This window comes from Panthera tigris, chromosome A2 (genome assembly GCF_018350195.1).
Source record: "Panthera tigris isolate Pti1 chromosome A2, P.tigris_Pti1_mat1.1, whole genome shotgun sequence".
Classification (NCBI taxonomy): domain Eukaryota; kingdom Metazoa; phylum Chordata; class Mammalia; order Carnivora; family Felidae; genus Panthera; species Panthera tigris.
In genome coordinates, this window is record NC_056661.1 from 155,646,662 (window position 1) to 155,659,838 (window position 13,177).

A 13,177-nucleotide genomic window follows, 5' to 3' on the forward strand; every position below is an offset into this window, starting at 1 on the left:
AAATGTTGAGGACTATACTTGTCATTTTGATGTTCTTTAAATGGTCATTAAAATTATATATAAATACACCACATACAATACAAAACTAGAGGCAATTTTGGTTTTAGCCTATGGATTGCCACTCACCATTTTTAATCTTTGTGAGTGTGGCCTGCTCTGCTGTGTTTCCATGTTCCAGAAGGGAAGGATGCAGGCTCATCCAGCCAGGACGGAAGAAACGTGGGCTTGGATTATCTAATTGGTGTCCCCAAGAAACCCATGAAAGTTTTCCAGTTATAGTTTTAGGGTTCAGGCAGGCCATACACTGACACATTGGGAAGCGTTTTCAAGTCTGACTCAGAGCCATGGAGCCGCAAGCTGCATCCCTCCCCGTGCGAGGGGCCATATGCCCCAGCTCCTCCTGCCAGCACAGATTTGAAACGCTATCTGCTTGCTCTTCCCCACGTGAATGTTGGTAGTTATCAGCCCAGGTCTGTCTACCTTTTTCCCATTCTTCTCTCTCCTTCCTCTACCTCTCTCCCCAAATTTCTAGGCAAGAGCAAGACCATCCAGCGTTCCCAGGAGAATCATGGGCCTCCCGATGCCCCCACATCTCTGCAGCCGGAAGTAGACGCACTCAACACTCCCACCTCTCCCTCTCTGGGGAGAGGGTCTTCCCAGTTGTGGGGTGACACAATAGAATTCTGAAATCCTCTCTCCACCAAAACCTTCTTGCACCGGGTTTATTCAATGTACTGGATTCTATGAGGGACCAAGAGCAGTGACTTTCTCTCTCCATCACTGCCTTCAGGTTTACTGTTTAACAGCCTCCTTGCTCGCTATCCTTCCAGGTAGAGCCTGTCGCTTTCCAGACAAGTGGGGAATCAAAATAGCATAATTTTCCATTAAAAAAAAAAAAAAGTTCAGGGGCACCTGAGTGGCTTAGTCAGTTGAGTGTCTGACTCTTGATTTCACTCAGGTCAGGATCTCGCCAGTTTGTGGGCTAGAGGCCTGCATTGGGCTCTGTGCTGACAGTGCAGAGCCTGCTTGGGATTCTCTCTCTCTCTCTGTCTCTCTCTCCTCTCTCTGCCCCCCCAAATAAGTAAATAAACTAAAAAAAAAAAAAAAGTTCAGTCCCATTGTAATCAAAACCATTATCTCCCAAATGATTTCAAGGTCTCTGCAGCTAGGCCCGAGCACACCTCCACGCTGGGTTCCAGCGATGCGGAGGGGAGGTGAGATATCTCTTTCTCACCCTCTTTTCCCACTTGGCTCAGCTGCTTCCAGTTCCTGGGAGGTGGCAGAGGGAGAAGGAAGTAGAAAGCACGAGGTATTACTTAACTAGTGCTGGTGCATCTGGCCACTCAGTGTCCTCTGGCTAGCGGGAGCCCACGTGTGGTACACAGAATGTCCTCCCCAACCATGTCCACCTCCTAATCTGTGAAGCCTTCCACGCTAAAAGGGACTTGGCAGATAGGATGAAGTTTAGAACCTCCAGATGGGAAGATGAACCTGGGCTGTCCAGACGGGCCCAATGTAATCACAACGGTCTTTTATCAGAGGGAGGCAGGAGGGTCAGAGTCAGAGAAGATGTGATGATGGAAGCAGATGGAGGTCAGCGTGAGGCCATTACTGGCCGGGAGTAGGGCACCAGGAGGTGAGGCAGCACCGTAAGCTGCCAAGGAAAGGAATTCTCCACCAGAGCTCCCAGAAGGAACGTGGGCTTGCCGACACCCTGATGTTAGCCCAGTAGGACCCAGCTTGGACTTCTGACATCCAGAACTGTGAGATCAGAAATGTGTTGTTTTAAACCACTAACTTTCTGGTAATCTATTAGAGTAGCAATAGGAAGTAGCTGACTTGTGGGACTCTTTGTGGGGTTTCCAGACCTCCACAGAGGGACTCTTGGCATTTATCTTTCCCAAAAGCAGTACTTCTCAACCAGGGTCAATTTTTTATATCCACTACCCCCCCCCCCAGGGGAGATTTGATCATGTCTGGAGATATTTTGGATCATCACGACTGGGGGGAATGCCAATAGCATCTAGCAGATGGAGGCCCGAGACGCCAACTATCCTACAACACACAGGACAGGCTCCTACAACAAAGAAGTATCAAGTCCAAAATGTCAGTAGTGTCAAGGTTAAAAACCCTAATCTAAAGCAAGCAATGAACTTGTTGGCCTCTTGCAATCTCTCTCCTGTCCAATAGCCAGCACCTCTCTTACCTTCAGGAGGGTCCTTTCGGAACAGCTTGAGCCTGACTCACTTCTACAGTGTGTGCGTGAAGGGAAAGCATTACCCTTCTTTGCTCCACCAAACACTGGCAGTCAGGCAGCCCCTACACCGCCCACCTTTTCTCTGTGCTGCACCATTAGTGGCAACAGTAGGCAGCCTCTTCCCTTCTCATTTCACCAAGCAAAAGTCAAGCATCAATCTCTAGATCGCTACTGCCCTCTAAAACTGGGCAATGGTTCTTAGCCGGAAGTAATTTTGCCCCCCACCCAGGGGATGTTTAGCCATGTCTGGAGATGTATTTTGGTTGTCACAATTGTGGGAGGTGGGGACATGCTACTAGCATCTAGTGGGTGGAGGCCAGGGACACCGCTGAACATTTCTACATTTCATGGCAAAGATTTATCCACCCAGAATGTCAATAGTACCGAGGTCTAGAAGTTCAGCTCCAGGAAGTCCAGGTGAACCTCTCTGAAGAACATTCTTGCTGTCTCCTCTGACAGCAACAAGGGCAGATGGTGAGTAAGATGCTGGTCTCCCTTTCTGCCAAGGGTCTTGATTCTACCAGTGATGCCCTGGCATCTCCCAACCTCCCTTGTCTTTGTTGGGGGAAGCGGAGGACAGCATTCTAGGGACACAGACAGGAAAGCTGCATGATCTCCTCTTATACAAATTCCCTTTGAAGGATCCTCTCTTATGTAAATTGAAGGCAGAAGATGAATTAAGGATTCTGTCTCTAGATTATGTGGTCACATATCACTGACTGTATCCCACCTAGACGGCTTAGCCAAAACTTTAAAACCCTCATTTAACGTCCTGTTACACACCTTCCATAAGATGTTCAAGGCATTGTTAGGACTTAGAGATTTCCCTGTTAATTCTTCAGGGAAGGAAGCACTGTAGGCAAGCATTTTCATCAAATAATGACTTTCATTTTCTTAATGTGTCTTTCACACAAATTTATGGCACAGGAGTGGAGACATGCTCTAATAATGTAAGTAACAGAGAAAGGACATATACAAACAAAAGAAGAGAGAACAGAGAGCACAGTGGGGTTTGTGGGCTTCATCCATTCATTCATTAATTCAAACGGTCTGCTGAAATGTTGCCTTCCTGTTGAAAGCCTCCCTCATCACAGTGTTTAAATAATCTACCACTGCCTTTTGCCCACTTTCTCTGTCCGATCATTGTACTTTTTTTATTATGATGTAATCCTATGCCACAAAAATTCACTCTTTTAAGTATACGATTCAGTGGGTTTTAGCATATTTACAAGACGTATGCAACAATCACCACTATATGATTGTAGAACAGTTTCATCACCCCAAAAAGAAATGCTATTTATTTCACAGTTACTCCCGATTTCTCCCCTCCCTAGTTCATATCAACCACAAATCTACTTATCTTCTATCTGTATCATTTGGCCTGTCCTGGACATTTCATATGAGTGAAATCACATGATATGTGGCCTTTTATGTCTGGCTTCTGTCACTTAGCATTTCCCTAATGACTAATGGTGCTCAGTGTTTTTTCATGGGCTTATTAGTTATTTGTATATCTTATTTGGAAAAATGTCTATTCAAATCCTTTGCCCACTTTTTAAATTGGATTGTCTTTTTATTGTTGAGTTGTAAAGGTTCTTTATACATTCTGGATACTAAACTCTTATCAGATATAGAATATGCAAATATTTTCTCCCAGTTATATGAGTTGTCTTTTTGTTTTCTTAATAGTAACCATTGAAGCACAAAAGTTTTTTTAATTTAGATAACATCTAATTTCTCTATTTTTTCATTGCTTATGCTTTAAGCGTCATATCTAGGGAGCCAGTGCATAATCCAAGGGCATAAAGATTTACACCTGTTTTTTTTTAATTTTTTTTTAATGTTTATTCATTTTTGAGAGACAGAGTGCAAGTGGGGAAGGGGCAGAGAGAGGGAGACACAGAATCCAAAGCAGGCTCCAGGCTCTGAGCTTTCAGCCCAGAGCCTGACATGGGGCTTGAACCCACGAACTATGAGATCATGAGCTGAGCCAAAGTTGGATGCTTAACTGACTGAGCCACTCAGGTACCCCTACACCTGTTTTCTTCTAAGAATTTAATAATTTCAGTTCTTACATTTCAGTCTTTGATCCATTTTGAGTTAATTTTTGTATATGGTGTGAGGTAGAAGTCTAACTTCATTCTTTTGCACGGAGTTAGTCAATTGCAGGTATTAGTTTTTTAAAAGACTATTCTCCCCCCATTAAATAGTCTTGGCATCCTTGTTGAAAATCAATTCTTTACTTTTTTATGGAAGCTATCATCTAAAATTATATCATCTGTTAACTTGTTAATATCTACCCTTCCCAAATTCCCAAACTCTCTCACTCCCCTCTGTCTCCCCCACCCCCCAAACTAAACTGTAAGACGAAGACAGAAAGTTGTTTGTTTACTATTTATCTCTACTGCCTGGGACATAGTAGGCACTTATGTATTTGTTGACTGAATAAATGAGATTCCAGTTTCCTTTAGAAACAAAGGTCATTGTGTGTATCTATACCATTTAAGTGCAGGAACTCATTTAATTTAAGGCAAAATATAAAATTAAATTAAATTAAATTAAGTTAAATTAAGTTAAGTTAAAAAGTTGTTGAGCCCTGTGTTGAAGTGAGCTTTCACGAACATTTCTTGGATTGGATACGAAGAGCCTAATAAGGCAAGTAACTACCCATTAGTAAAGAGAGAGCCTGCAGAGAAGTTAATAGAAATCCAAAGGCAAGTTTAAAGGGACCACCAAGACCATTACCTGATACTCCAGTAATGACCTCAACAGGTGAGTGGCCCCAAGCAATTTTCTTGCCTGCTTAAGGCCTCAGTTCTCATCCCCAACACCAGCTCTCAGGTCACCTGCAGTACTAGCATTCTGATAATCTGGAGTCTTTAGAAACAGGCTCTGTAGTCAACTCAAGTTAATCTTTTTAAGGGACATAGTTTTTATTTGCAAGCTGTCTTTAAAAATAATTATTATTTAAAAAATAAAAAATAAAAATAATTATTAACAAAAAAGATGCTTTATTAAGAGACAATATGAGTTTCCTCATGAAAGCTGTCTGACCATGACCACAACTCTAACCATGAATATAAAGATTCAGAGCTCTCCCTAAAAGTGGGTAGGTAAAACTCTTAGCCAAATGCCTAAAAGAGAAAAAGATTTTCCAGAAGCTCCTGTTGAGAAAGAAAGAGCATGCCCGCCCACTAGTGGACAAATTAAGTAATTGCCAGATTTTCCAAGAAGGATTCCCAGGCTCCACCTTACCGTGAGTGAATGAATACTGTCAGCTAAGCTCTAAACTATCACATAACTGCCCGCACAAAACACTCGTTGAAGAGGTCACTGAAAACTCCAGGGTTATAAAGGTCTATGGGTGAACACGGAAGAGGTAAGAAAAACTAACCAAGTGCCAGGAGCATAATCAAACTTTATTTTTCTGAACCAGGATTACAACCATACCACATAATGCATACACATGATATTGACAATGGTAACTTAAATTCAAAATTGGAAAAAAAAAACATAAAATAGAAATATTTTACTTTTAACATTTTCTTTCACAATTTGTTAACTCTTGTTTTGGAACCAGAAATCTGCGACTTTTTCTTTAGCAGATCATTATTTAAATCTTGTACCAAGTTCCACGCGAGCACGGAATTCAGCTTTGACTGGTAGCCTTGACTTCAATAATTGAGAAGAACTGTTCACAAACGTAGGCATTTTCAAAGAGTTTTAACAATCTTTGCACAACTGTTCAGATATTTGCAGGAGGTTGGGGCTCTGGTGTCACTGTGCTAGATGTCCAGTCCTGTGTTGCACCGCAGATCACCTTTCACACTGCAAGTATGTATGAAGAGATAAAGGAGCACTGAGCAGGGGAAGGTTACCTTCACAGTGCTGAAGTCAACGACAAAGTCAGCTTTCAGCATCACGGAATTTCCATCACAGGGCTCTGACCATCAGCTACAGTTCTAGAGCTAATTCTAGCACAGAAAAGAGGACCAAATAACGCTCTGCCAGATCACTGTCTCCATAATGTTTCATAACTCTAATGGATGACTTTGCAGGGCGTTCAAAGTGTTTGCCAACCCAAAAGGCCAATTCTGTGATAACAATCTTTGCTGCTTAGCATAAACAAAAATTTCTTTTCCTCCGTGATGAGGAACGAGTTCATTTCAACAGTTCAACACATCTCCTTAGCTTCAGTGGTGACTGAGCCTCCCAACCTACGTGCAGTGAGCAGACCTCTGTGTTATGTGTCCAATTCATTCAACGGCGCCTGAGATGCTCTGTGGCCCAAACCCCAGGGGGAGACCCAGCTTACAGGTGGTGAGCTCTGGGTCTGTGATGCGTTCCATTTTTAACTTCCAGCAGAAAGCAATTCCTGCTGAGTAATGCAAATGAGTAGAGGTAAAGCCTGTGTCCTTGCATAACTTGCCACATGGAACTTAAGTGTTACCGCAAGTCCAATATTAGCACCATCCATCCCAGGATCATCATCTATATTAAATTGTTTGAAAGTTTCCTCTTGTTACAGAAATGAATTTCTTAATTACTTCCTAGTGTTGTGCCTGTCATGGGCACACTGTCTAAAATATTTTCAGTCGTATAAAAATTCTCAAACCCACGGTGAATAAATAGAGCTAATTATTACATCTAAGTATTACTAAATATGTCCCCTCATCAGCTGCAGAAGCAAATGTCACAATGTTTAAAACTTTTTTCACACAATTTTTCTTTTAGTTTCCTAGCCATATTTCTAGTACATTGAGCAACAGTGTTTCTGGTTACACTTCTATTTTCACACGTCTGTATCTTCTCAGGACATACAATTTCTACCCCATTCAATAGACACTCCTTTACAACTTGCTATCTGTGAAGAATTTGATGGCCCAGGCAGATTTTTCACTAAAATATATAACTGCTGATTGTATTAAAAATCAAAACAAACCTTGCTGGCTTTTCAGTTCTCTTTGCAGCTCTTAGGATTTGATCAGACATCTTTTCCACATCCTTGGTCTTTTTTCTTACAGTGGTTTGTTTCATCACGCCACCTAGGCTGTTGTCTTAAATTACATCCTTTGCCACATAAGCACACAGAAGTGGCCTTCAGTTTACAAAGTGGAACATAGGACTCTCTACGTCTATGTTCTACTTCCTCCTTTTCACAGAGATGTAAGAAATATTCGCTTTTCTAACACGATACAGAAGTGACCTTCACAAAGCACAACTCAGTTTTGCAAAATACATCTCTTCTCTGTAATTCAACCTCTGGATCTGATCTCCCTCCACCTGATGGAAGAACATGTCCTCAGTCTTGTCCAGGAAGGCATTCAGTCTCTTCCATAAGAATGCCCACACCATAAACCATGCCAGTAAGTACCCCTTGCCTGTAGTGGTTCTCAACCCTCTCTTGCTCCTACTGGAGCCACAACAGGGAGCTTTGGAAATGCCAATGCTTAGCTTTTCTCGAGCACGGTTACTCAGAATCTTTGAGGATGGGACATGGGTATGATGTCTTTTAAAGACCCACAGGGTTAATTCAGGCAATTCTGGCATATAGACAAGGTTGAGAAGGACAGATGTGGAGCAAGCAGACCTCACATGGGCTCCTCACAAGACAGCCGGTACATGATGCCTGACCCCCAGAGGCACGGATGGCCAGATGATGTCAGGGCAGTAGCAGCAAGCATAAGGGGATGAATTTACCATAGCAGCCAATGAAATACAGCTACCACCCGTCCCCTCTCCCACAGCAGCACCCTGGAAGAAGAGAGAGAGACAGGTGTCCCAGACCCACCCAGTCCCCCTCCAATCCAAGCAGATGTGGTCTCAGCTCAAACTGTGCTGGGGGTGGGAGGAGGGGAGATGGTAAGGTTTAAACCAAGCATGAAACTAAACTGGATTGAATATTAATAACCAAAAAAGACTAGGAAAGATGAAATCTGCGCAACATGTCACCATGGGATGGGAAAGGGAGAGTCAGAAGCATGGAGTTGGGCACTACGATCGAAGGAAAGAATCTTGGTCACGTTTATCCTGCTTAATGACTTGACACCACTTTATCAATGAATCATACTTCAGTGTTTTCTCAGTCACACAGGTTTAAACACTATGATTATAAGATTTTCTCAGGATTTCTTCTTCCTGTCTTCTGGGAAGTGACACCCATGTTCTGTGGGCATCAAACAGACTTGGAGGGAGGTGGGGAGTGGGGAGCCTCTTCCATGGCCATTCCTTTGTCTTTGCATTGGCTTCATCTGAACCCAAGCTTGCAAAGCCTCCTTGATAAGACCACCAGACCCCTTTGGAATCCACTAACTCCCGCAGCAAATTTTTAAGCCTTTTGTGTGAACACAAGGTTTAGTGGCTCTCTCAAGTGTGCCTGGGGAGACTCTGGAGCAGTCCTGCAGCCCCACTTTGCCTTTGCCACCCCCTGCAGCCATGAGCGGTGGGCAGGATCCTAGGTCTCTTTCATGGAGATGCTTACCTCCTCGGACTCTTCCCTGCACTTCTCATTCCTCCCCAACTGGGAAAGCATCTTCTAGTCTGCATGGTGGTGTTTGAGAGAGAAGTGGAGGAAATGGTTCCCCCAAACACATAGTCTTCCAAATCTGATGTATCTGACACCTGCACCAAAGCTTTTGAACCCAATAGCCAGGAATATGAAACCTTTGGTCTTTGCTTCCCCCATGGACCTCCTCCATAGTCTCCTCCAAAGGAGACTCCATTCTAGCTTCCTGAATGAGAAAGGATCACAGAATAAAAACCGAATTGGCCCCACATCCTTATTGATATGGCACCAGTCATATCATCAGCCCCCACTGCTCTTCCTATTAAGATCAGAGAAAAAGGTGAATAAATGCCAACAGAAGATAGTACTAGAACAGTAGAAAACAATTGTGTGCAAAAAATTTAGGGGGATATTATTTATCACAAACTGATATAAGTTGGAACAAAATACACAAAAAGATGAGTTTGGTGCATTGGAATTCACGAAAGCTGATGATAATTACTACTCTATTAGCAGAAGTAACAGAAGTTAATGACTCTCAACAGATACGCAGAACTTGTCAAGGAACTTTTTTTTTTTTTTTTTTTTTTTTTTTTTTTTTTTTTTTTTTTTTTTTTTTTTAGAGAGAGAGCACACAAGCAGCGGGGAGGGGCAGAGGGAGAAAGAGAGAATCTTAAGAAGGCTCCATTCTCAGCCTGGAGCCCAGTGAGGGGCTTGATCCCCTGACCCTGGGATCACGACCTGAGGCGAAATCAAGAGTCAGAGACTCAACCAACTGAGCCACCCAGGTGCCTGTCAAGAAATCTTGTTGTTTCCTGTTTCTGGCTATTATGAGTAAAGCTTCTATGAACACTCTTGTCCAAGTCTTTGTGTTGACATGAATTTCAATTTCTCTAAACAATGCTTTCCTAATTTTGCAATATGTTGCTTTTTCTGGTGCTATGTGTATGCAACCATGATTTAATAATAAGAGGCAATTTTATAATAAAAATAAATCTCTGAGTTTAATTTGAGATAAAATTAATTTGGAGATGGAGAAATCCATTTTCATCATCTCTCCATTTCTATTAGAAAAATTACAACAGGGCCATCACACTGGCATGAAGCCTCAGAATCAAGAAGATTCTAGGAGTTGGTGAATACTGTGACAAACTGAAAAGTACATACATAACCTTGTTTTAAATGTGCAGCCACATTGAGGGGGGCACTCATTGGGTTGAGCACTGGGTGTTGTATGTAAGCAATGAACCATGGGAATCTACCCCAAAAACCAAGAGCACACTTTACACACTGTATGTTAGCCAATTTGACAATAAATTATACTAATAAATTATAAACATTTTTTAAAAGTTTAAAAAATAAAATAAAAAATAAATGTGCAGCTACTATTCTTCCTCAACCAATTCACTATGCGGTCCCAATGTTCCCCAATCTTCTAATTTTTCAAAGGCAGACAGACTTTTTGTGCATATATGCAACCTCCTAAATTTGAACGTTGACCAGCAGAAAGTAGCAAGCACTGGCGGTGGGCCTAATGCCGTCCAGTCTCAGGCTGTGCAGGATAAAACACAATGGCAGGCCAGATTTGGCCCCAAGACTCATTAATCTGTAGCTAAGATTTTGGTTCTCAGTCTGGCTTTGAGCAATATGAACTTTTAACTTTTTAAAAATACATGTCTATGGGACGCTTGGGTGGCTCAGTCGGCTCAGTCGGCTGAGCATCTCACTTCAGCTCAGGTCATGATCTCACAGCTCGTGAGTTCAAGCCCTGCGTCAGGCTCTGTGCTGACAGCTCAGAGCCTGGAGCCTGCTTCAGATTCTGTGTCTCCCTCTCTCTCTGCCCCTAACCCACTCTCATTCTGTCTCTGTCTCTCTCAAAAATAAACATTAAAAAAAATTTTTTTTTTAAATACAACATGTCTGGGCCCTAGCTCAGATTCTGACTTAACTAGATCAGGAATGAGGCCCGGGCATCTGCATATGACTTTAAATTTCAAGTTAACAGTGTCTGGTCACATTTCTCAACTTCAGCACTGTGTTCAGAACACCCCACCACTTGCCCAAGCTAATTCTAACCTGATTCTGAGTTGAAATACTGATGTGCATCATGGTGTAAATTATAATCAGTGATAAACACACAAACAATGAAACTGTCACAAGGCAGTTTTTCTAGTCTCTAATTAACCCAAATGGCATCAAATTTTGGCTCTTCTGTGTCTGAGGACATTATAACAGCTGACCTTTCTGGAGGAAACTTGGGTCTAAGTAAAAATGTTTGCATACAAACTGATGGGAACTTCTTATTCATGAACATGCTAACCACAGGATAAAAACGTCTCTGCAAATAAGGGAGACAAAAAGAAGCAGGAGAAGGCAGATCAAAGGAGCTGTTGTGTTTTTACAATTTGGCAGGTAACAGGTCTTATGAAATGAGCACAAATGCGTGAGCACAAAGACTCCTAACGTGGGACTCTTGCCTGTCAGGTGTATATGGGCTTAAAGTAACTAAGGGAGAAAGATGCCATGATAGGAACCTATCTCAAATTTTTTCCAGTGAGCTTCTGCAAGCCCGAGGCAAACGGGTCTTTATGAAAAACAGAGACATCCAGTAACAAGATCCTCCCATCATTTGCCTTTCAAGCCTCTGACCTGTAGTCATGGGGCAAACAAATGAAGAAAAATTGGAAATAACCATTAACTGGGGAAAAAAATTATAACAACATTGAGCGAGGATCAGAAGACTGCATAGCAGGTACCAGGCCTTGGCATGGTACTGGGCCAGGGCCAAAGAGAATGGCGACAGTGAACACAGATGCCATGGATAGAGACACGTCCAGGTTTAAAATCGTCCTCACCGGTGCTCTCTGGAGTAGAGTGCATGACTGGCATGATTGGGAATGGCTTCATCACTGCCATCCATGGGGCTGAGTGGGCCAGAGGCAAAAGGCTCCCTGTGAGTGACTGTACCCTGTTGAAGCTGAGCTTCTCCAGGCTTTTGCTGCAGATCTGGATGATGCTGGAGAATATTTACAGCCTATTCTTCCTGGTCACTTATAACCAAAACACAGTGTTTATAACCTTCAAAGTCATCACCATGTTTCTGAACTATTCCAACCTCTGGCTTGCTGCCTGGCTCAACATCGTCTCTTGCCTTCGAATTGCAAACTTTGCTCACTGTTTGTTCTCCATGATGAAGAGGAAAATCAGAGAGCTGATGCCTCGGCTTCTGGGGCTGTCACTGTTCATCTCCTTACGCTTCACCTTTTGCTTCTCTAAAGATATCTTCAATGTGTACATAAATAGTTCCGTTCCTATCCCCTCCTCCAACACCACTGAGAAGAAATACTTCTCTGAGACTAACATGGTCAACCTGGTTCTTCTCTATAACCTGGGGATCTTCATTCCTCTGATCATGCTCATCTTTGCAGCCACTCTGCTGATCATCTCTCTCAAGAGATACACCCTACACAAGAGATACACCCTACACATGCCACTGGCTTCAGGGACCCCAGCATGGAGGCTCACATGGGGGCGATCAAAGCTATCAGCTACTTTCTCATTTTCTATATTTTCAATGCAGTTGCTCTATTCATTTCCATGTCCAACATCTTTGACATCAACAGTTCCTGGAATATTTTGTGCAAAATCGTCATGGCTGCTTACCCAGCTGGCCACTCAGTGCTACTGATCTTGGGCAACCCTGGGCTGAGAAGAGCCTGGAAGAGGTTTCAGCACTGTGTTCATCTTCATCTATAAGAGCAGACCCTGTGATGGAATCCAGAGTGCCACAGGACCGGTTCAACCAGCTCTGCCTTTCCCCCACCTAAACCTCTCTCCTCACCCCTCTTTTCTGCTTAATCTTATTTCTCAGGTAACTGGGATGTTCCATGAATGGGACACTGAGTTTTTAACTTGAGATTCTAAGCTGAAGTAGCTAAGCAACTCTAAGATGGATTGTGGAAGCTCCTTGATCTATGTTCATTCATCTCCTGCCCTGAGCCTTAAGTAAGGAGAGGATGGCTGGACCTCTCCATTTGCCGGGGATGATCTCAGTGTGTGCCTGTGGTCACCGGGCACCCTTTAATTCTCAAAGATATCTTGGTCTGGATGAAAACTTACATGGTCACCCTACTGAAGGCACCCTACTAACCCACAGTTAAGAAAAAGGAGGGCTAGTGACAAGCATTGTATGCAGTCCAACAGGCAGAAGGGAGGCTAGCATACCTACAGGGAAAAGGGACTAAGAGAAAGCCTGGCCAGAATTACCAGGTGCTGCAGAGGTTTCAAGGAAAATGGAGGCTGTGTATACTATTAGTGCAGTGACAGGTAGCATTCATATTACAGAAGTTTCCAGAGTAGGTGATGAAAACAGTGAGGGAGTTTGTAAAGACCAATAATTTCAGGAGGTTGTCTGG

The 13,177-nt window shown here is 43.0% G+C and overlaps 1 protein-coding gene across 1 annotated transcript; it reads left to right on the forward strand.

The window, feature by feature from the left end:
* Positions 1-11,470: 11,470 nt before the first annotated feature.
* On the forward strand, positions 11,471-12,533 carry TAS2R40 (taste 2 receptor member 40). Its single transcript, XM_015541443.2, is given in 3 exon segments — positions 11,471-11,617; positions 11,619-12,234; positions 12,237-12,533. Coding segments are annotated over 3 exon segments (975 nt in total). The 5' UTR covers positions 11,471-11,555.
* Positions 12,534-13,177: the final 644 nt, after the last annotated feature.